At 43.1% G+C, this 22,916-nt stretch overlaps 1 protein-coding gene and 1 long non-coding RNA gene across 53 annotated transcripts in view; one reads left to right on the forward strand and one right to left on the reverse strand.

Annotated features, from left to right (window-relative positions):
• The window catches only part of LOC118388064 (noelin-like), a 36,749-nt gene that overhangs the window by 8,217 nt on the left and 5,616 nt on the right, over positions 1 to 22,916 (reverse strand). Inside the window, exons 1-5 of one of the 3 annotated variants that reach the window (XM_052525453.1) lie at positions 21,185 to 21,765; positions 18,635 to 18,784; positions 18,146 to 18,301; positions 11,177 to 11,396; positions 869 to 975 (exon numbers count right to left, since the gene is read on the reverse strand). In XM_052525453.1, coding sequence (XP_052381413.1) covers positions 869 to 975; positions 11,177 to 11,396; positions 18,146 to 18,301; positions 18,635 to 18,784; positions 21,185 to 21,334 — 783 coding nt within the window. In that variant the 5' untranslated portion in view covers positions 21,335 to 21,765. Of the gene's footprint in view, positions 1 to 868; positions 976 to 11,176; positions 11,397 to 18,145; positions 18,302 to 18,634; positions 18,785 to 20,707; positions 20,909 to 21,184; positions 21,766 to 22,916 lie in introns of those variants that run through there. The other 2 variants (XM_052525452.1, XM_052525454.1) reach the window with 2 other exon arrangements.
• Positions 11,865 to 14,398, forward strand: LOC127931793 (uncharacterized). Of its 50 annotated transcripts, none has more exons than XR_008143080.1 (4): positions 11,865 to 12,522; positions 12,680 to 12,787; positions 12,907 to 12,942; positions 12,974 to 14,398. It is a non-coding gene; the product is annotated as an uncharacterized LOC127931793 (long non-coding RNA). The 50 variants fall into 50 exon arrangements; XR_008143052.1 differs by adding an exon at positions 12,806 to 12,832 and having other exon boundaries at positions 12,680 to 12,742; positions 12,889 to 14,398; XR_008143065.1 differs by adding an exon at positions 12,806 to 12,832 and having other exon boundaries at positions 12,680 to 12,742; positions 12,916 to 14,398.

Here is a 22,916-nt window from a genome sequence, read left to right on the forward strand (position 1 = left end):
GTAGCTGGGCTTTAGACGCTACCGAGCTCAGGAAATCATTACCTTAAATGTAGCTGGGCTTTAGACGCTACCGAGCTCAGGAAATCATTACCTTAATGTAGCTGGGCTTTGACGAGCTCAGGAAATCATTACCCGAGCTCAGGAAATCATTACCTTAAAGTAGCTGGGCTTTGGACGCTACCGAGGTGAGGAAATCATTACTTTAATGTAGCTGGGCTTTTGACGCTACCGAGCTCAGTAAATCATTACCTTAATGTAGCTGGGCTTTAAAAGATACCGAGGTAAGGAAATCATTACTTTAATGTAGCTGGGCGTTTGACGCTACCGAGCTCAGTAAATAATTACCTTAATGTAGCTGGGCTTTAGACGATACCGAGGTAAGGAAATTATTACCTTAATGTAGCTGGGCTTTAGACGCTACCGAGCTCAGGAAATCATTACCTTAATGTAGCTGGGCTTTAGACGCTACCGAGCTCAGTAAATCATTACCTTAATGTAGCTGGGCTTTAGACGCTACCGAGCTCAGTAAATCATTACCTTAATGTAGCTGGGCTTTAGACGCTACCGAGCTCAGTAAATCATTACCTTAATGTAGCTGGGCTTTAGACGCTACCGAGCTCAGGAAATCATTACCTTAAAGTTGCTGGGCTTTAGACAATCATTACCAAGCTAAGGAAATCATTACCTTAATGTTGCTGGGCTTTAGACGCTACCGAAGTGTTAAAGAGGTGTAATTGTATTTTCTCCATGTTCATGGACGGCTGAAATGTGTGTGTGTGTGTGTGTGTGTGTGTGTGTGTGTGTGTGTGTGTGTGTGTGTGTGTGTGTGTGTGTGTGTGTGTGTGTGTGTGTGTGTGTGTGTGTATACCCTGGTATCTCCTTCTGGTGCCGCAGGGTCAGTCATCCAGGATCCGAACCGGGATCCAGACGTCTTGATGGTGACAGGATCACTGATGCCCGTCAACTTCCCACACGCTGTGAAGGAATAACCAACATAAAAATATCTCTCATAGATGCTGCATATCATTCTCATAGATTAAACACTGCATCTGTAGGATTCATATTGGCTAACATGCTCTAATAAATAAATTATATTGTACTTAAACATAATAACATAATTTACAAATTCATATTCACTCAGCCTTCATTCACAAAAGAACAATAGCATGTGTGTATTGTTGTTTGTGTCTATGTCTAGGCCTCCATCTGTCTGTCATCCTCAGAGAATAAAGGTAATGGTCTTGGGTATTCTGTGCATTATGTTTGTATGAGCGATGGAGGGTGAGAGAGAGAGAGAGAGAGAGAGAGAGAGAGAGAGAGAGAGAGAGAGAGAAGAGAGAGAGAAATGGGGAGAAATGAGGAGAGAGAGAGGATGAGAGAGAGAGAGCAAGAGAGAGAGATGGAGAGAGAGGGGGAGAGAGATGGGGGAGGGAGAGAGATTTGATTGTTGTTCCAGGTTATGTAGGATCCACTGAGCTCATGCTGCTGCTGCTACTTGTTCTAGGCTGTTTGAGCTGAGCGTATCGTTAATTAGGCTTGATTGAGGTGTTGATATGAAGTTGACATATCTAGCTCCTGAACGCTGAGCTGCGCCGTGTTCCCTGATGACAGCCAGGTAGTTCGATTAATGGGTTTATCATTATGAACAGATGGTTAACAACCTCGTTCTTGTTGTTAGATCTTAATGTTAACTAACGAACAAACAGCTTTGGTCCCGTCCCCTATTATAGTCTCTCTTCCTCTCTATGCTTTTATCTCTCTTTATGTGATTCTCCCTTTCTCTCATTATCTCTCTGGCACTAATGTGGTTGTGAAATGCAATTACTCATGTCTATCTATCTTCACCCCTCACTCTTTCTCTCATCTATCTTCACCCATCACTCTTTCTCTCATCCATCTTCACCCCTCACTCTTTCTCTCATGTCTATCTATCTTCACCCATCACTCTTTCTCTCATGTCTATCTATCTTCACCCATCACTCTTTCTCTCATGTCTATCTATCTTCACCCCTTGCTCTTTCTCTGATGTCTATCTATCTTCACCCCTCACTCTTTCTCTCATCTATCTTCACCCCTCACTCTTTCTCTCATCTATCTTCACCCCTCACTCTTTCTCTCATCTATCTTCACCCCTCACTCTTTCTCTCATCTATCTTCACCCCTCACTCTTTCTCTCATCTATCTTCACCCCTCACTCTTTCTCTCATCTATCTTCACCCCTCACTCTTTCTCTCATCTATCTTCACCCCTCACTCTTTCTCTCATCTATCTTCACCCCTCACTCTTTCTCTCATGTCTATCTATCTTCACCCATTACTCTTTCTCTCATCTATCTTCACCCCTCACTCTTTCTCTCATCTATCTTCACCCCTCACTCTTTCTCTCATCTATCTTCACCCCTCACTCTTTCTCTCATCTATCTTCACCCCTCACTCTTTCTCTCATCTATCTTCACCCCTCACCCTTTCTCTCATCTATCTTCATCCCCTCACTCTTTCTCTCATCTATCTTCACCCTCACTCTTTCTCTCATCTATCTTCACCCCTCACTCTTTCTCTCAATCTTCACCCATTACTCTTTCTCTCATCTATCTTCACCCCTCACTCTTTCTCTCATCTATCTTCACCCCTCACTCTTTCTCTCATCTATCTTCACCCCTCACTCTTTCTCTCATCTATCTTCACCACTCACTCTTTCTCTCATCTATCTTCACCCCTCACTCTTTCTCTCATCTATCTTCACCCCTCACTCTTTCTCTCATCTATCTTCACCCCTCACTCTTTCTCTCATCTATCTTCACCCCTCACTCTTTCTCTCATGTCTATCTATCTTCACCCATTACTCTTTCTCTCATCTATCTTCACCCCTCACTCTTTCTCTCATCTATCTTCACCCCTCACTCTTTCTCTCATCTATCTTCACCCCTCACTCTTTCTCTCATCTATCTTCACCCCTCACTCTTTCTCTCATCTATCTTCACCCCTCACTCTTTCTCTCATCTATCTTCACCCCTCACTCTTTCTCTCATCTATCTTCACCCCTCACTCTTTCTCTCATCTATCTTCACCCCTCACTCTTTCTCTCATCTATCTTCACCCCTCACTCTTTCTCTCATCTATCTTCACCCATCACTCTTTCTCTCATGTCTATCTATCTTCACCCCTCACTCTTTCTCTCATCTATCTTCACCCATCACTCTTTCTCTCATGTCTATCTATCTTCACCCCACACTCTTTCTCTCATGTCTATCTATCTTCACCCCACACTCTTTCTCTCATGTCTATCTATCTTCACCCTCACTCTTTCTCTCATCATCTTCACAGTTTTGAAAGAAAACTCACATCTTTCTCTCATCTATCTTCACCCCTCACTCTTTCTCTCATGTCTGTGTTTATCTATCTTCACCCATTACTATTTCTAATACCTCCATGGGATTACAGACATCTATTCTGGACCTCGGGAAAGAAAGAGAGATGCACATGAGGTCTAATCTAACCCCTCACTCTTTCTCTCATCTATCTTCATTCTGGAATCACGATTTTGAGGATTATGGAATCAGTTCACTCCTCCTAGTCTGAATTCTCATCATGGAGCAGCCTATCTGAATGTAGACCATTCACTCTTTCTCTCATCTATGAATTAGACCATTTAGATGGAGCAGCCTGATCTAGTTGAATGTCATTCTCATCCTAGTGTATCTTCAGCCTGACCAATCACTCTTAGAGAGGGATCAGCCTGATCTAGTCTGAATGTAGACACATTTTCAGCCTCATCTATCTTAGACACATTCAGCCTCTAGTTGAATCTCATCATTTAGATGGAGCAGCCTGATCTGAATTCTCTCATCTATCTTCAGAATGTCACTCTTTCTCTCATCTATCTTCACCTGATCCTACTCTTTCTAGACACATTTAGATCTTCAGCCCCTACCCTGAATTCTCTCATCTATCTTCACCCCTCACATCTTTCAGCTCATCTAGTGTGAATATCTTCACCCCTCACTCTTTCTCTGATCTATCTTCACATTTAGATGGAGCAGCCTGATCCTAGTTGAATCTCTCATTTAGATGGAGCAGCCTGATCTATCTTGAATGTAGACCATTACTCAGCCTTCTCTCATCTGAATCTAGACACCCCTCACTCTTTCTCTCATCTATCTGTAGACACATTTAGATGGAGCAGCCTGATCTAGTGTGAATGTCTCTCATCTGATCTTCACCCCTCACTCTTTCTCTCATCTATCTTCATTAGAGAGGGACCAGCCTGACTCTTTGTGAATCTCATCTATCTTCACCAGCCTGATCTAGTGTGAATTCTCTCATCTATCTTCACCCCTGACTCTTGAATCTAGACTCATCTATCTTCAGCCTGATCACTAGTGTGAATTCACTCATCTATCTTCACCCCTCAGTGTGAATTTGACTCTCATGTCTATCTATCTTCACCCATTAGTCTGAATTCACATTCATCTATCTAGTTGACCCCTAGACACATTAGAGAGGATTTCTCTCATGTGAATCTTCACCCCTCACTCAGCCTTTCTCTCATCTATCTTCACATTAGAGAGGGATCAGCCTGATCTCATCTGAATCTAGACACCCCTCACTAGTGTGAATTAGACACTCTCATCTATCCTAGTGTGAATTCACCCCTCACCCTTTCTCTCATCTATCTTCACCCCTTGACACTTAGAGAGGGATTTCCTCATCTGTGAATCTTCACCCCTAGACACTCTTAGAGAGGGAGCAGCCTGATCTAGTGTGAATGTAGACACCCTCAGCCTGATCTAGTCTGAATCTTAGACACATCAGCCTGATCTAGTGTGAATGTCTCATCTGATCTAGTGTGAATGTAGACACATTAGAGAGGGAGCAGCCTGATCCTAGTGAGAATGTAGACACATTGCAGCCTGACCCTAGTGTGAAGACACATTTAGAGATGGAGCAGCCCTAGTGTGAATGTAGACACATCTTTCTCTCAGTGTGAATGTAGATCTTCAGCCCCTAGTGTGAATGTAGACACATTTAGATGGAGCAGCCTGATCTAGTGTGAATGTAGACCCATTCAGCCTCTAGTTGAATGTAGACACATTTAGATGGAGCAGCCTGATCTATGAATGTAGACACATTAGAGATGGAGCCCTCTACTGTGAATTAGACTCATTTAGATGGAGCAGCCTGATCCTAGTGTGAATCATTTTGGAGCAGCCTGATCTAGTGTGAATGTAGACTCATTAGAGAGGGAGCAGCCTGATCTAGTGTGAATGTAGACACATTTAGATGGAGCAGCCTGATCCTACTGTGAATTCATTCTCAGCCTTATCTTGAATGTAGACACATTTAGATCTCATGTCTATCTATCTTCACCCCTGACACTCTGAATTCTCTCAGCCTGTCTATCTGAATCTTCACATTAGAGAGGGAGCAGCCTTTCTCTCATGTCTATCTAGAGGGATCAGCCTTCACTCTTTCTATTAGAAAACTGTATTATTGAATGTCACATTTTGACAGTTTTGACACAGTTAAAACAGCCATCATGTGTGAATGTTTTAGAGAGGGATCAGCCTGACTAGTTGATTCTGGCCTTTAAATTAAATGAAATCAGCCTATCAGTGTGAATGTGACATTATGAGACCTCAGCAGGTTAACAGCAGCCTGAGACAAACACAAGGGATCACATGAGCCAACACCACTACTATCAGCACCTGATCCAAGTGTGAATGTAGACACACTAGAGAGGGATACCTCCATGGGATTACAGACTATAGTAATAATCTGTGTTTATTTATTTCCTAGTGTGAATCACCATGTTCCTAGTTTTTGACACATTATGGTCAGCCTGTCTGGACACTAGAGGGATCAGCCTGATCCTAGTGTGAAGAGACACATTAGAGACAGCTGACATGAAGGTCTAATCTAATCTCCTATGAATGTAGACACATTAGAGAGGGAGCAGGCTCCAGCCAGACACCAGAGCTGGAGAGCCTGACAGGGAATCTAACCCCAAAACCATCAGTTAGTCATTCTGGAATGGAACGATGAGTTGAGGATTATGGAATCAGTGAATAAATGTAGACTCATTAGAGAGGGAGCAGCCTGATCCTAGTGTGAATGTAGACACATTTAGATGGAGCAGCCTGATCCTAGTGTGAATGTAGACACATTAGAGAGGGAGCAGCCTGATCCTAGTGTGAATGTAGACACATTTAGATGGAGCAGCCTGATCCTAGTGTGAATGTAGACACATTAGAGAGGGAGCAGCCTGATCCTAGTGTGAATGTAGACACATTAGAGAGGAGCAGCCTGATCCTAGTGTGAATGTAGACACATTTAGATGGAGCAGCCTGATCCTAGTGTGAATGTAGACACATTAGAGCCTGATCCTAGTGGATGTAGACACAGATGGAGCTGATCCTAGTGTGAATGTAGACACATTAGAGAGGGATCAGCCTGATCCTAGTGTGAATGTAGACACATTTTAGAGCCTGATCCTAGTGTGAATGGATCAGCCTGATCCTAGTGTGAATGTAGACACATTAGATGGAGCAGGAGCAGCCTGATCCTAGTGTGAATGTTGACACATTTAGAGAGGGTCAGCCTGATCCTAGTGTGAATGTTGACACATTAGAGAGGGAGCAGCCTGATCCTAGTGTGAATGTAGACACATTAGAGAGGGATCAGCCTGATCCTAGTGTGAATGTTGACACATTAGAGAGGGATCAGCCTGATCCTAGTGTGAATGTAGACACATTAGAGAGGGAGCAGCCTGATCCTAGTGTGAATGTAGACACATTAGAGAGGGATCAGCCTGATCCTAGTGTGAATGTAGACACATTAGAGAGGGATCAGCCTGATCCTAGTGTGAATGTAGACACATTAGAGGGATCAGCCTGATCCTAGTGTGAATGTAGACACATTAGAGAGGGAGCAGCCTGATCCTAGTGTGAATGTAGACACACTAGAGAGGGATCAGCCTGATCCTAGTGTGAATATAGACACATTAGAGAGGGAGCAGCCTGATCCTAGTGTGAATGTAGACACATTAGAGAGGGATCAGCCTGATCCAAGTGTGAATGTAGACACACTAGAGAGGGATCAGCCTGATCCTAGTGTGAATGTAGACACATTAGAGAGGGATAAGCCTGATCCTAGTGTGAATGTTGACACACTAGAGAGGGAGCAGCCTGATCCTAGTGTGAATGTTGACACACTAGAGAGGGAGCAGCCTGATCCTAGTGTGAATGTAGACACATTAGAGAGGGATCAGTCTGATCCTAGTGTGAATGTTGACACATTAGAGAGGGATCAGCCTGATCCTAGTGTGAATGTAGACACATTAGAGAGGGAGCAGCCTGATCCTAGTGTGACTGTTGACACACTAGAGAGGGGGCAGCCTGATCCTAGTGTGAATGTTGACACATTAGAGAGGGAGCAGCCTGATCCTAGTGTGAATGTAGACACATTAGAGAGGGATCAGTCTGATCCTAGTGTGAATGTTGACACATTAGAGAGGGATCAGCCTGATCCTCGTGTGAATGTAGACACATTAGAGAGGGAGCAGCCTGATCCTAGTGTGAATGTAGACACATTAGAGAGGGATCAGCCTGATCCTAGTGTGAATGTAGACACATTAGAGAGGGATCAGCCTGATCCTAGTGTGAATGTAGACACATTTAGTAGGATCAGCCTGATCCTTGTGTGAATGTAGACACATTAGTGAGGGAGCAGCCTGATCCTAGTGTGAATGTAGACACATTAGAGAGGGATCAGTCTGATCCTAGTGTGAATGTAGACACATTAGAGAGGGAGCAGCCTGATCCTAGTGTGAATGTAGACACATTAGAGAGGGAAGGGGACAGATACATATTTCAGGTGTTACATAGAGAGCTGGGCTCAGAGAGAAGAACTATAGGATAGAGAAGGAGGAATGTCTACTGAGATATAAATAAGAGAAGGAGGGAAAGGGAGATGACAGCAGTGATGAAGTAGAACATAGCAACGACGTGACCATCCTCTCCTTTATCTGATCTGATCTCTAAACTCTGAACTCTCCTGCTAGATGACCTCTGACGGCTCCTTTATCTCATCTGATCTCTAACCTCTGTGAACTCTCCTGCTGGGTAACCTCTGACCGCTCCTTTATCTCATCTGATCTCTAAACTCTGAACTCTCCTGCTAGATGACCTCTGACCGCTACTTTATCTCATCTGATCTCTAAACTCTGAACTCTCCTGCTAGATGATCTCTGACCGCTCCTTTATCTCATCTGATCTCTAATCTCTGTGAACTCTCCTGCTGGGTGACCTCTGACCGCTCCTTTATCTCATCTGATCTCTAAACTCTGAACTCTCCTGCTCTGTGACCTCTGACCGCTCCTTTATCTCATCTGATCTCTAAACTCTGTGAACTCTCCTGCTGGGTGACCTCTGACCGCTCCTTTATCTCATCTGATCTCTAAACTCTGTGAACTCTCCTGCTCTGTGACCTCTGACCGCTCCTTTATCTCATCTGATCTCTAACCTCTGTGAACTCTCCTGCTGGGTGACCTCTGACCGCTCCTTTATCTCATCTGATCTCTAAACTCTGTGAACTCTCCTGCTCGGTGACCTCTGACCGCTCCTTTATCTCATCTGATCTCTAACCTCTGTGAACTCTCCTGCTGGGTGACCTCTGACCGCTCCTTTATCTCATCTGATCTCTAACCTCTGTGAACTCTCCTGCTGGGTGACCTCTGACCGCTCCTTTATCTCATCTGATCTCTAAACTCTGTGAACTCTCCTGCTCTGTGACCTCTGACCGCTCCTTTATCTCATCTGATCTCTAAACTCTGTGAACTCTCCTGCTCTGTGACCTCTGACCGCTCCTTTATCTCATCTGATCTCTAAACTCTGTGAACTCTCCTGCTCTGTGACCTCTGACCGCTCCTTTATCTCATCTGATCTCTAACCTCTGTGAACTCTCCTGCTGGATGACCTCTGACCGCTCCTTTATCTCATCTGATCTCTAAACTCTGTGAACTCTCCTGCTCGGTGACCTCTGACCGCTCCTTTATCTCATCTGATCTCTAACCTCTGTGAACTCTCCTGCTGGGTGATCTCTGACCGCTCCTTTATCTCATCTGATCTCTAACCTCTGTGAACTCTCCTGCTAGGTGACCTCTGACCGCTCCTTTATATCATCTGATCTCTAACCTCTGTGAACTCTCCTGCTGGGTGACCTCTGACCGCCCCTTTATCTCATCTGATCTCTATCTCCTGCTGGGTGTGTGTGTGTCTGTGTGTCTGTGATTTTCTGTTTGTGTGTGTGTGTGTGTGTGTGTGTGTGTGTGTGTGTGTGTGTGTGTGTGTGTGTGTGTGTGTGTGTGTGTGTGTGTGCGTGCGTGCGTGCGTGTGTGCGTGCGTGCGTGCGTGCGTGCGTGCGTGCGTGCGTGCGTGTGTGTGTGTTGTGTGTGTGTGGTTGTGGCAGGAGCGGAATATGTGGAATGGTATCAAATATATCAAACTCCGTTCCAGCCATTATTATGAGCCGTCCTCCCCTCAGCAACCTCCACTGGTATGTGTTAAATTATCAAATTCACCTTTGACACATTGGCTAATTGAATAAACAGAGGCAGGCAAAAATATGGAATCATGTTTTTTTGTCAGTGTAAATTGGGATTAAACAAAGGTCGGACTGTATAATATTGAGAAACAGGTGTTTTGAAACAATTGTGAGACATACATGTAATACATGTTTAACTGATAGGCTGTGTAGTATTATGTCTGCTCATGACATCTGGAAAGAAGCTAAGGTGTGTTCCAGTGTGTTGAGAAAGGATTGTGTTTTTCTTTTCAGGTGTTTCATGTGTGTACGTAGTGTATGTAGTGTACATAGTGTATGTAGTGTACGTAGTCTATGTAGTGTCTGTAGTGTATGTAGTGTCCGTAGTGTATGTAGTGTACGTAGTGTATGTGGTGTATGTAGTGTACGTAGTATATGTAGTGTACGTAGTATACGTAGTGTACATAGTGTACGTTGTGTATGTAGTATACATAGTGTATGTAGGGTACGTAGTGTACATAGTGTACGTTGTGTATGTAGTATACATAGTGTACATAGTGTACGTAGTGTATGTAGTGTCCGTAGTGTATGTAGTGTCCGTAGTGTATGTAGGGTACTTAGTGTCCGTAGTGTATGTAGTGTAGGTAGTGTACGTAGTGTATGTAGTGTCTGTAGTGTATGTAGTGTCCGTAGTGTACGTAGTGTATGTAGTGTCCTTCTGTAGTCAGTTGGTAGAGCATGGCGCTTGTAACGCCAGGGTAGTGGGTTCAATTCCCGGGACCACCCATACGTAGAATGTATGCACACATGACTGTAACTTTGATACAAAGTCTGCGCATATATTATGTAGTATACATATTATATTATTATATTATTATATTATTATATTAGTGTATATTATGTAGTATACGTAGTGTACATAGTGTATGTAGTGTACGTAGTATATGTAGTGTACGTAGTGTACGTAGTGTATGTAGTGTATGTAGTATACATAGTGTATGTAGTGTACGTAGTGTATGTAGTGTATGTAGTGTCCGTAGTGTATGTAGTGTACGTAGTGTACGTAGTGTATGTAGTGTCCGTAGTGTATGTAGTGTCCGTAGTGTATGTAGTGTATGTAGGGTACGTAGTGTACATAGTGTATGTAGTGTACGTAGTGTATGTAGTGTATGTAGTGTACGTAGTGTATGTAGTGTACGTAGTATATGTAGTGTACATAGTGTATGTAGTGTACGTAGTGTATGTAGTGTATGTAGTGTATGTAGTGTACGTAGTGTATGTAGTGTATGTAGTGTACGTAGTGTATGTAGTGTACGTAGTATATGTAGTGTACATAGTGTATGTAGTGTACGTAGTGTATGTAGTGTATGTCGTGTATGTAGTGTACCTTGATGTAGAATGTTTCTAAGGTGTGTACTACATGTGCCTGAAGCTTTCACTCTGGTGTGTGTGTGTGTGTGTGTGTGTGTGTGTGTGTGTGTGTGTGTGTGTGTGTGTGTGTGTGTGTGTGTGTGTGTGTGTGTGTGTGTGTGTGTGTGTGTGTGTGTGTGTGTGTGTGTGTGTGTGCGTGTGTGCGTGTGTGCGTGCGTGCGTGCGTGCGTGTGTTAGAGTGTGTGTCAGAAACTTTCTCAGCCTACCTAATTTTTGCATGCATGCTCGGAGTCTCTCCTCAAGACCTGACACTCGGTTGTGGAGTTCCTCGTAGTCATAGGCTCCCATCTCCTCCTGGAGCTCGCTTAGAACTGACGTCAGATTCTGGACCTCCTCCTTAAACTGCAATACCAATTTGGCATCGGCTTTGTACTCCTCCAACACTGGTATCAACGGCCTAATCTCCTCCATTTTCGATTTTATGGCCTGAAAGGATTAAAATAAGCTGGGTTCAGTGTCATGCCTGGAGACAAAAAAAGACTCCCAAAAAGTTTTTTAAAAAGGAGAAAACACCTATCTAGCCCTGACTACCCTAGCCTGGCCTACACTGACATTCTCTCACAGTAACACAATAGCCCTGTGTGTGTGTGTGTGTGTGTGTGTGTGTGTGTGTGTGTGTGTGTGTGTGTGTGTGTGTGTGTGTGTGTGTGTGTGTGTGTGTGTGTGTGTGTGTGTGTGTGTGTGTGTGTGCAGTGTACAGTGTACAGTGTACAGTGTACAGTGTGTGCAGTGTACAGTGTGTGTGTACAGTGTGTATGTACAGTGTGTTTGTGTGTGTCTGAGCAAACAAATCCTGATGTGTGTTCCACCGTATTGGCGAACAAGCAGAGGCTCGGTCCTGATGCAGACGAGCCGGTACGTTATACACAAGCCCTCAGTACACCAGGAAACAATTGGGAAAGCTCTTTATTGGTCATCATTGTTTAAAATGCAACAGAGTTACATGCTTTTACATGTCACACACAACAAAGGGTTTCAGTTTTTATTATCACTAATGTTTATAGGTACGTAGTAGTCTTTAGTAACCAAGTATGCATAGACAAAAACCAAAAGTTAAAAATATTTTATAATAACTGTAAACAACTAATTGTTTTCTTTTGAAAAAGCCTTTTGATGGAAATGTTCTACCAGTAACATGCAGAAATAGATCTGTGGTAGGTAGATAGATAGATAGATAGATAGGTAGGTAGGTAGGTAAAGGTAGGTAGGTAGGTAGGTAGGTAGGTAGGTAGGTAGGTAGGTAGGTAAGATAGGTAAGATAGGTAGGTAGGTACACTCTTAGAAAAAAAGGTGCTATCTAGAACCTTAAAGGGGACTTTGGGTGTCCCCATAGGAGAACCATTTGAATAACCATTTTTGGTTGCAGGTAAAATGCTTTGGGGTTCAATGTAGAACCATTTCTACAGAGGCTTCCCTTTTGGAACCCTTTTTTCTAAGAATGTGGGTAGGGAAGGTAGGTAGGGTTGGGAAGGTAGGTAAGGTAGGTAAGGTAGGGAAGGTAGGTAAGGTAGGGAAGGTAGGTAGGGTTGGGAAGGTAGGTAAGGTAGGTAAGGTAGGGAAGGTAGGGAAGGTGGGTAAGGTAGGTAAGGTAAGTAAGGTAGGTAAGGTAGGGAAGGAAGGGAGTTAAGGTAGGGAAGGTAGGTAAGGTAGGGAAGGTAGGTAGGGTTGGGAAGGTAGGGAAGGTAGGGAAGGTAGGTAAGGTAGGGAAGGTAGGGAAGGTAGGTAAGGTAGGGAAGGTAGGTAGGGTTGGGAAGGTAGGTAAGGTAGGTAAGGTAGGGAAGGTAGGGAAGGTGGGTAAGGTAGGGAAGGTAGGGAAGGTTGTTAAGGTAGGGAAGGTAGGGAAGGTAGGTAAGGTAGGGAAGGTAGGTAGGGTTGGGAAGGTAGGTAAAGGTAGGTAAGGTAGGTAAGGTAGGGAAAGGTAGGTAGGGTTGGGAAGGTAGGTAAGGTAGGGAAGGTAGGGAAGGTAGGGAAGGTAGGTAGGGAAGGTAGGGAAGGTAGGTAAGGTAGGGAAGGTAGGTAAGGTAGGTAAGGTAGGGAAGGTAGGGAAGGCAGGGAAGGTTGTTACGGTAGGGAAGGTAGGGAAGGTAGGTAAGGTAGGGAAGGTAGGTAGGGTTGGGAAGGTAGGGAAGGTAGGTAGGTAAGGTAGGTAAGGTAGGGAAGGTAGGTAGGGTTGGGAAGGTAGGTAAAGGTAGGGAAAGTAGGGAAGGTAGGTAGGGTTGGGAAGGTAGGTAAGGTAGGTAAGGTAGGGAAGGTAGGTAAGGTAGATAAGGTAGGGAAGGTAGGGAAGGTAGGGAAGGAAGGTAGGGAAGGTAGGGAAGGTAGGTAAGGAAGGTAGGGAAGGTAGGTAAGGTAGGAAGGTAGGTAAGGTAGGTAAGGTAGGGAAGGTAGGGAAGGTAGGTAAGGTAGGGAAGGTAGGGAAGGTAGGTAGGTAGGGAAGGTAGGTAGGGTTGGGAAGGTAGGGAAGGTAGGGAAGGTAGGTAGGGTTGGGAAGGTAGGTAAGGTAGGGCAGGTAGGGAAGGTAGAGAAGGTAGGTAGGGTTGGGAAGGTAGGGAAGGTAGGTAAGGTAGGGAAGGTAGGTAAGGTAGGTAAGGTAGGTAAGGTAGGTAAGGTAGGGAAGGTAGGTAAGGTAGGTAAGGTAGGGAAGGTAGGTAGGGTTGGGAAGGTAGGGAAGGTAGGTAAGGTAGGGAAGGTAGGTAAGGTAGGGAAGGTAGGGCAGGTAGGGAAGGTAGGTAGGGTTGGGAAGATAGGGAAGGTAGGGAAGGTAGGTAGGGTTGGCTGGTTGGTTGGTTATTTGGGAAAGGGGTAGGTGTGGTTTCAGGTAGGTAGAGTGGGCTGGTTGGTTATTTGAGAAAGGGGTGGGTGAGGTTTCAGGAATGGTAGAGTGGGCTGGTTGGTTATTTGAGAAAGGGGTGGGTGGGGTTTCAGGTAGGTAGAGTGGGCTGGTTGGTTATTTGAGAAAGGGGTGGGTGGGGTTTCAGGAATGGTAGAGTGGGCTGGTTGGTTATTTGAGAAAGGGGTGGGTGGGGTTTCAGGAATGGTAGAGTGGGCTGGTTGGTTATTTGAGAAAGGGGTGGGTGGGGTTTCAGGAATGGTAGAGTGGGCTGGTTGGTTATTTGAGAAAGGGGTGGGTGGGGTTTCAGGTAGGTAGAGCTGGCTGGTTGGTTATTTGAGAAAGGGGTGGGTGGGGTTTCAGGTAGGTAGAGTGGGCTGGTTGGTTATTTGAGAAAGGGGTGGGTGGGGTTTCAGGTAGGTAGAGCTGGCTGGTTGGTTATTTGGGAAAGGGGTGCGTGGAGTTTCTTAGTAGTAGTACTAATGGTGCGAAAGGTAAATCATGAACGCTCGTAAATCTCGCAGTACTGTGGTAGCCCAGTTCAGGTGGAACATGAGATTGACCTGCCTCTTCTTCTCTCTTTACATGTCCTAAAGTTAGCCCTGCAAGCAAGAAAATAACATACTGTTGACATCTAGCTCACTAACCTATCTAAGAGACACAGAACAACACACACTGGATTAGAGAGTATGTTAAGCATGCTTTGATTTTGCACTCATGATATGAATGTGGGAGGCATGCATTGGAAATGTAGACACTCAGTCAGGGATGCAGGGGGTGGAAATAGTTGTTTTGTGATTGATACTGCTGTTAATGTTGAGACTACAATACATGCTGAAGTTCAGTCTATCATCATTAGACAGGTAACTGGAGAGGAGTGGGAAAATGGATCTACAGTATTTGTCTGAGTGCCAGGAAACTTACATCAATGTGCATGTAGCTTCTGACTATGGGTGTGCTCGTAAATTTAATCTGGAGTGCCAGAGTGCGCTCTGGGCGTTCTTAAATTGAGAGCGTTGTCAGATTGTACATTAGAAAATTCAGAGCGGTTCGCTCTCGGAGCGTTCAGAGCGCACACTGGATGCTCTGGTCGAGGAGTAGGGTTGATCCGAGCGATCACAACGGCAGTCAGGCACCCAAGCTAACTGGCTAACGTTGGATAGCTTGATAGCTACTTCCAGACACACACTAGTCAACACCTCACTCTGACCATTTTACTCGCCCTCGCAGAGCTGTTTAGGCTGTTCACATGTTATCCAGAGTGTTGATGACTGTAACTGTGCGGCTGGCATCAATTTAATTACGCTTTTTTGCCGACGTTTACTGACACCGCCATATTCAACGGGTGTTGAGCTTTCGTAAATTCATCCGTTTTTCTGCGCACTGGCGAGGTGCTCTAAATCGGAGTAGATAGCCAGAGTGAATTTATGCACGCTCCCTATGTGGTTTTAAAAGTTAGTTGTGACTTACTGGTAAATATACTACCCTCTCTCATTGATTAGTTCAATCAATCAACCAATCAACCGATCAACCAATCAATCAATCAAAGAATGTGTGGTGCTAAATTGCCATTGATGATAATAATTCTAAAGGCAGGAGAGCGAGGAGGAGGAGGAAAGGAGGAAGGAAGGTGAGCCAAGCAATGAATGAATATCTGGTTGATGATAGTTTTTGCATGTGCCCACTGAATTGTCCAATATCCCTCCAGCTCATACCCCAGAATGAATTATGGTTACTAGTGTTATTAGTAGTAGTACTAGTGTTATTAGTAGTAGTACTAGTGTTATTAGTAGTAGTACTAGTGTTATTAGTAGTAGTACTAGTGTTATTAGTAGTAGTACTAGTATTATTAGTAGTAGTACTAGTGTTATTAGTAGTAGTACTAGTGTTATTAGTAGTAGTACTAGTGTTATTAGTAGTAGTACTAGTGTTATTAGTAGTAGTACTAGTGTTATTAGTAGTAGTACTAGTGTTATTAGTAGTAGTACTAGTGTTATTAGTAGTAGTACTAGTGTTATTAGTAGTAGTACTAGTGTTATTAGTAGTAGTACTAGTGTTATTAGTAGTAGTACTAGTGTTATTAGTAGTAGTACTAGTGTTATTAGTAGTAGTACTAGTGTTATTAGTAGTAGTACTAGTGTTATTAGTAGTAGTACTAGTGTTATTAGTAGTAGTACTAGTGTTATTAGTAGTAGTACTAGTGTTATTAGTAGTAGTACTAGTATTATTATTAGTAGTACTAGTGTTATTAGTAGTAGTACTAGTGTTATTAGTAGTAGTACTAGTGTTATTAGTAGTAGTACTAGTGTTATTAGTAGTAGTACTAGTGTTATTGTAGTAGTACTAGTGTTATTAGTAGTACTACTAGTGTAGTAGTAGTACTAGTATTATTAGTAGTAGTACTAGTGTTATTAGTAGTAGTACTAGTGTTATTAGTAGTAGTACTAGTGTTATTAGTAGTAGTACTAGTGTTATTAGTAGTAGTACTAGTGTTATTAGTAGTAGTACTAGTATTATTAGTAGTAGTACTAGTGTTATTAGTAGTAGTACTAGTGTTATTAGTAGTAGTACTAGTGTTATTAGTGTAGTACTAGTGTTATTAGTAGTAGTACTAGTGTTATTAGTAGTAGTACTAGTATTATTAGTAGTAGTACTAGTGTTATTAGTAGTAGTACTAGTGTTATTAGTAGTAGTACTAGTGTTATTAGTAGTAGTACTAGTGTTATTAGTAGTAGTACTAGTGTTATTAGTAGTAGTACTAGTGTTATTAGTAGTAGTACTAGTGTTATTAGTAGTAGTCCTAGTGTTATTAGTAGTAGTACTAGTGTTATTAGTAGTAGTACTAGTGTTATTAGTAGTAGTACTAGTATTATTAGTAGTAGTACTAGTGTTATTAGTAGTAGTACTAGTGTTATTAGTAGTAGTACTAGTGTTATTAGTAGTAGTACTAGTGTTATTAGTAGTAGTACTAGTGTTATTAGTAGTACTAGTGTTATTAGTAGTAGTCCTAGTGTTATTAGTAGTAGTACTAGTGTTATTAGTAGTAGTACTAGTGTTATTAGTAGTAGTACTAGTGTTATTAGTAGTAGTACTAGTGTTATTAGTAGTAGTACTAGTGTTATTAGTAGTAGTACTAGTGTTATTAGTAGTAGTACTAGTGTTAGTAGTAGTACTAGTGTTATTAGTAGTAGTACTAGTGTTATTAGTAGTAGTACTAGTGTTATTAGTAGTAGTACTAGTGTTATTAGTAGTAGTACTAGTGTTATTAGTAGTAGTACTGGTGTTATTAGTAGTAGTACTAGTGTTATTAGTAGTAGTACTAGTGTTATTAGTAGTAGTACTAGTGTTATTAGTAGTAGTACTAGTGTTATTAGTAGTAGTACTAGTGTTATTAGTAGTAGTACTAGTGTTATTAGTAGTAGTACTAGTGTTATTAGTAGTAGTACTAGTGTTATTAGTAGTAGTACTAGTGTTATTAGTAGTAGTACTAGTGTTATTAGTAGTAGTACTAGTGTTATTAGTACTAGTAGTACTAGTGTTATTAGTAGTAGTACTAGTGTTATTAGTAGTAGTACTAGTGTAGTACTAGTGTTATTAGTAGTAGTACTAGTGTTATTAGTAGTAGTACTAGTGTTATTAGTAGTAGTACTAGTGTTATTAGTAGTAGTACTAGTGTTATTAGTAGTAGTACTAGTGTTATTAGTAGTAGTACTAGTGTTATTAGTAGTAGTACTAGTGTTATTAGTAGTAGTACTAGTGTTATTAGTAGTAGTACTAGTGTTAGTGGAAATGGTAGTTGCGGTTGTAATAACGGTTACAAGCCAATTTTGTTGTGGAGGAAGAATACTTTTTATTTAGATATTGAATCCAAAACCTTCCTATCAAAAGTCCTAAATCCCGGGTGTTTGGTTAATTCTGATACAGTCCTGATACATTACAACTCAGAGCTGTTCCTAGGGACTATTGAAAACACTCTAGGTGAGGTTGGTGATGCTGAACCATCGAAAAGGAAATATGCAGCACACCTATGGTTCAATCTCAACACTCATTCATTAACCAGTAATTAAATACAGATAATAGATAAGTATTGAAATTGCATTTTTGAGTGCTCTCTGTTAATAATCTGCGAGGATCCAGCATCGAAGTATCTTTTCAAATAACTTTAGAATCAGAATGTTGTTGATTATCATCTGATACTGGACCATATCCTGAGTGGGCCGTGGGCACACACAAAAAGCCATCCATGGAGGGTGGAGGTGGTTGTGTCAGATGAGTGGCAGTGGTCATGGTGATAGCCCCATAGCCCCAGCAGGGTGGGTTTAGGTGTGCTGGGCTGCTGCTGTACCTTGTATTGCTTGGCGATGTTCTGCTTGTGGTTCTCCTCCACCTGTCTGAACTTGGTCTCCAGACCTCTCAGCTGCACCTCCATCTTCTCCACGTACTGCAGGTCTCTCTGGGTCCGCTGGTCCAGCACCTGGATGGACTGGGTCATGTTCTGGACCTATCACAGGGGAGATCAGGGAGACATAGAAATGGGCATGAGTACACTCAATATGGCCACCGATTCATCCATCACAGAACATTAGCTTGAATGGGGATGCCCATTCTAGAAATTATATTTCTATAGCATGGGCTCATAGTCTGTGATGTTGAACAGGTTGAGGCAGGGTGCTGCTCCCATAGCTTGTCTGGTCCGGGGATGCTGTCCATGTGTCTGTGTTTGTGTGAGTGCATGCTTGGGCTGCTGTCCAGGATGGGGGGGGTGGTCGCGGTCTGTGAGGTAAGACGTGACAGGTCATTAGTGTTGCTGTGGACATTATGTCACCATAGTTACCTTCTCCAGTAGCTGCCTCAGCTGTTTGGTGCGGGCGTCTCGTGAACACATGGACTGCTGCGGTGCCACCACAGTGCACACACACCTCCCCTCACTGTCCTGGGCTGAACTGTACACCTGCCATGACTCCTCTGGGTTCGCTGGCAACACCTGGAAGAGAGAGATGGAGGGAAGGATGGACAGAGAAAGGGAAAAAGGGAGCGAGAGATTCAGAAGCAAGAAAGAAAGTCATGTTACATAAAGTGGGAAAGAAGAGGACGAAAGAGAGAGAAAACAGGAGAGTGTTTGAGAGAGGTGAGAGGTGAGGAAGGGATAAAAAGAGATGAGGGGATGAAAGGAAAAAAAACAAGAGAAAACAGATGAGACAAGAGAATAACAAAAGCATTCATCCTATAATCCAATTGTCAGGGATTTGTTGAATAAAGTATTGTACCCCATCCCTCCTCGCCTGCTCTCTGACTGAATAGGCTTATCTTAGCAGTACGTTTCAATCACACGGTGTATGCTTGTGGTGACGTGTCGCACCCGTTGGAGTGGTGGAGTGGAGTCGTGCGTTAAACCCTCACTACTACATAGATACAGCCAGAGCTTACATAATGTCAGTCTGTCTGTGGGATGCACACGCACGCAGGATTGAGCACGGTGCCATCTGGCCATGATGAGAACCATTAAACTCCTCCCGCCCTGCTCCAGCAAATTATAACATGCCATCAGAGGGGAACGGCAGCCTATCGAACTGGTCGAGACTTGTCCAAATACTCATCTATGTACATTATCAAAGTTATTGGTGGCTAATTATAAAACAACACGAATAGAAGGTGTGAGATTGTCAAAACTAAACAATCAACACAGTCCAATCAGTCCACATTGAGATTGGGCTAAGACTGGCTGTAGTGGCTCTTCCCTCCTATTCAGTCTCTTAAGACAGAGAATATCTGCCTGATTCATCTGAAATATTAGCACTTCCATTACCACTGTACATAAACGCCAACAGCATCCTGATCCTGAATCGACACACTCATCCACAATCTATTGTTTCACTGTAGCCTACATCATGACCATCCTATTTCAATAGTGAACATTGATCTAAGTGCATTATGATGTTTTTGGCGCACTACTGAGAGTCATAGGATATGGGATATAGTGCTTGGATACTGTTTTAGTCATCCCTGTACATACTATCCTATAAATTCACCAAAAATGTCACCAATAATGTACTTAAAATGTGGTAAATGAATTGAAAATAAAACTATGTGAATGTTTAAAACCAACTGGAAACCTTCACTTCACAGGGGCATTGAGTGAATATAGTGACAAAGTGGATGATGGATTACTAGGTAGAGTATGTACTGTAGTACTCTACTACACTAGCTTATCCAGTCATTAGGACTATATCACCATGAAAGGCAAATTCGTTTGGAGGAATCTTTTATCAATAATCCCGCGGGAGTACAGATTAGATAGAGAAAGCAAAGCACTCCACCCGACTGATCTTTATTACTATGTAATAACTCAACATTTTATCCATCTGATCATCACATAATAAACTAAAATGACTATGTAGGCACGGGGATCTTTATTCATTATAGTACTGCTTTTAATTTTTTTTTTTTTACCTTTATTTAACCAGGCAAGTCAGTTAAGAACAAATTCTTATAAATTCTTAGTAGTACTGTTTTTTTTATGACTCTATTGAAATAGTATATGTCGTGATACAATAGCTTTGTGCCAAAAATGTAACCCATGAAGGCGTGGGTTTTATGAATGGTTTCATAGTCAACCTTAATACGTAAAATATCTCACAAAGTATGAGACGATTTATATTTCATTATAATCATAACAATTTACTTTGATTAACCAAAAAGTCGGAATGTGCTTGACAAAGACACAAGAAGACAAGATGCAATATGCCCCGCGTAATAAAATGACCTTTTTTTTCTCTGGTGAGCCCTTCATTCGATAATCAGAGACGCCGCTGAGCGGAGGTTGCCTGACTGCCGGGGACAAAGAGGAACCCAGCTGACTTCACTGGAAAGGTCTGGATGCGAAATTTCATTTTCACAAAATGTTTACCTTGCAGCGTTTTATCAATGGCAGCATCCAAACAAACTCATTGTCGCTCTCCGTCTCCACCGCGCGCCCTTGTTCTCCTCCACCTCTCTCAATGCAGCGCGCTCCCACGCCCCTCCTCGAACATACAGTAGGATACAACAAGACTATCTCGCTCCCCGTCTCTATATCTATCCCGCGAGTGATCAACATGAGAGGCGATATTAATCATGCATCTGAAATTCGATTTTCTCTAAGATCTGACAAGCATCCAGGCGCTGAAAACATAAGCAGCACAACATAAATACTAGTGACCCTGTCAAGCAGCAAATATGATATTTTGGTGGAGGCAATAGCCTAGTAGGCCTAAATAAACTTTTAATAATTCATTAACCAACCAAATAAAATCCTCCAGCCAAGTAAAAATTGGTAGCAAAACCAGTAATTGTTTATGCAGACAAAATGAACCCGCGGGAAGCGTAAAGTAGCGGTGCCACTTACTCCGGTGCTCCTGTCCGGGTAGCCTGCCCTCTCCGCGGTGAGCTTGGTGGTATTGAGCCCAACTAGAGAGGGCAGAGTCTGCGACATCCAGTTCGTGATCATCGCCATGGTGCTCAGCACAACGCCGATCTTCAACAACGGCACGGACATCTCTGCACTCTGCGTTTAACCCAAACCAGCTTCATTCTATTGGAGCACAATCCGGCGAGAAACGAGCAGGGCAATCCATGTTGCCTAGTGAAGCCATAGCCTTCTGGTGTACCACCCGTAGCCCCGATTTGGTCGGTTGTTCCTTGGACATCACTGGTGAAAGGCTAAAGGGTTCGGAGTTTGGAAAAAGCCCGCAGGTTTGCAGGTTTGGATCAGATTAATGATAATAAACCCTCGATGTCGAATCTGACAGTCTCGAAAGCCGGGAGAAAGTGTGATTGAGGAGCGGTTCAGAGAGAAAATAAAATGTATCTGGATGGGTATCTCTTTCTCTCTCTGTGCTGTCCCGCGCTCTGGTGGTGTTCCCGTTCTCCGTTCCTCTTTAGTTCACGCCCTCCGTCCGCCTCCTGCCTCGCGCGCTCCTTGATTAAGTGCAGTGAATACACACAGGCTGTTCCAAAAGGCTGAGGGAGGGAGGAGGAGATGCCTACGGATCTATGGGAGCACGAGCAACGCGCAACGGTGATGTCAGCCAGGTTCGTCTTGCCTGCTGCTCGAGACGCCCTTCCCCGTACGTGTCACCGGGGGTCGGTGGCTGCCTGGCTGGTATTATGTCGGATTGCGAGTTATTATCCCCGGGGGGATTGGGCAAAGAGCAGTTTCGGGTAAGGTCGCAAGAAGCTGAGTGCTTAATTTTCCAGGCCGGGCAGGTGATATTTTTCTCACCCCACCCCCGTGGAGCGCGAGCTGTTGGGGTACGGAGAATAACTCAACTTGACGTTAATTTAATGAACAACCCCATGTATTAAAGTCCGTTATTATTTGATTTAATGAAGGTGAGCTAGGCAATAAGGATCATATATAGATATATATGGGGCGGTAGGTAGCCTGGTGGTCAGCCTAGTGGTTAGAGCGTTGGGACAGTAACCGAAAGGTTGGTGCATCGAATCCCCGAACCGACAAGGCACCATCTGTCCTTCTGCTCCTGAACAAGGAAGTTAACCTACTGTTCCTACTGTAGGCCGTAATTTTAAATAAGAATTTGTTCTTCACTGGTTTGCTTTGTTAAATAAAAAATATACACGCATAATAGGGCATGCAATATGGATAACGGAAACGTATCATCCCAAATGCATTAATACACGTCAACAATTTTATGTCTTTATTTAAAAAATCCCGACAGCGCGCACCTGTCATCATCAGCACTGCATTCGAGTATAAAATAAAATTGAAGAGATGTATGGCCTATGTGAAAGACTCTGGCGCCATCATGTGGCTGCTTTCGGTATTGCTTGTAAACCAAAGTGACAGTAGTCATAATATTGTTCGTTAAATAGCCGCGCGACATCACATGAATGTCACAAACCAATTTAAATGTGTTTGAATAAATGCGTCACCAAAGGCTTTCTGAAGGTGTTACACGCAAACACAACAACATTCATGTTCAGCTGGATTATGGATCTCTCTGTCTCTCAACCCACCCATGAGTTTCTGTATTATACTCGGTTTGGAGGATACTGGATGAACACCAGAAAGTGAGAGAGAGACCATGAGAGACTGGAAGAAAGAAGATCAAGAAGAA

This window comes from Oncorhynchus keta, chromosome 9 (genome assembly GCF_023373465.1).
Source record: "Oncorhynchus keta strain PuntledgeMale-10-30-2019 chromosome 9, Oket_V2, whole genome shotgun sequence".
Lineage (NCBI taxonomy): Eukaryota > Metazoa > Chordata > Actinopteri > Salmoniformes > Salmonidae > Oncorhynchus > Oncorhynchus keta.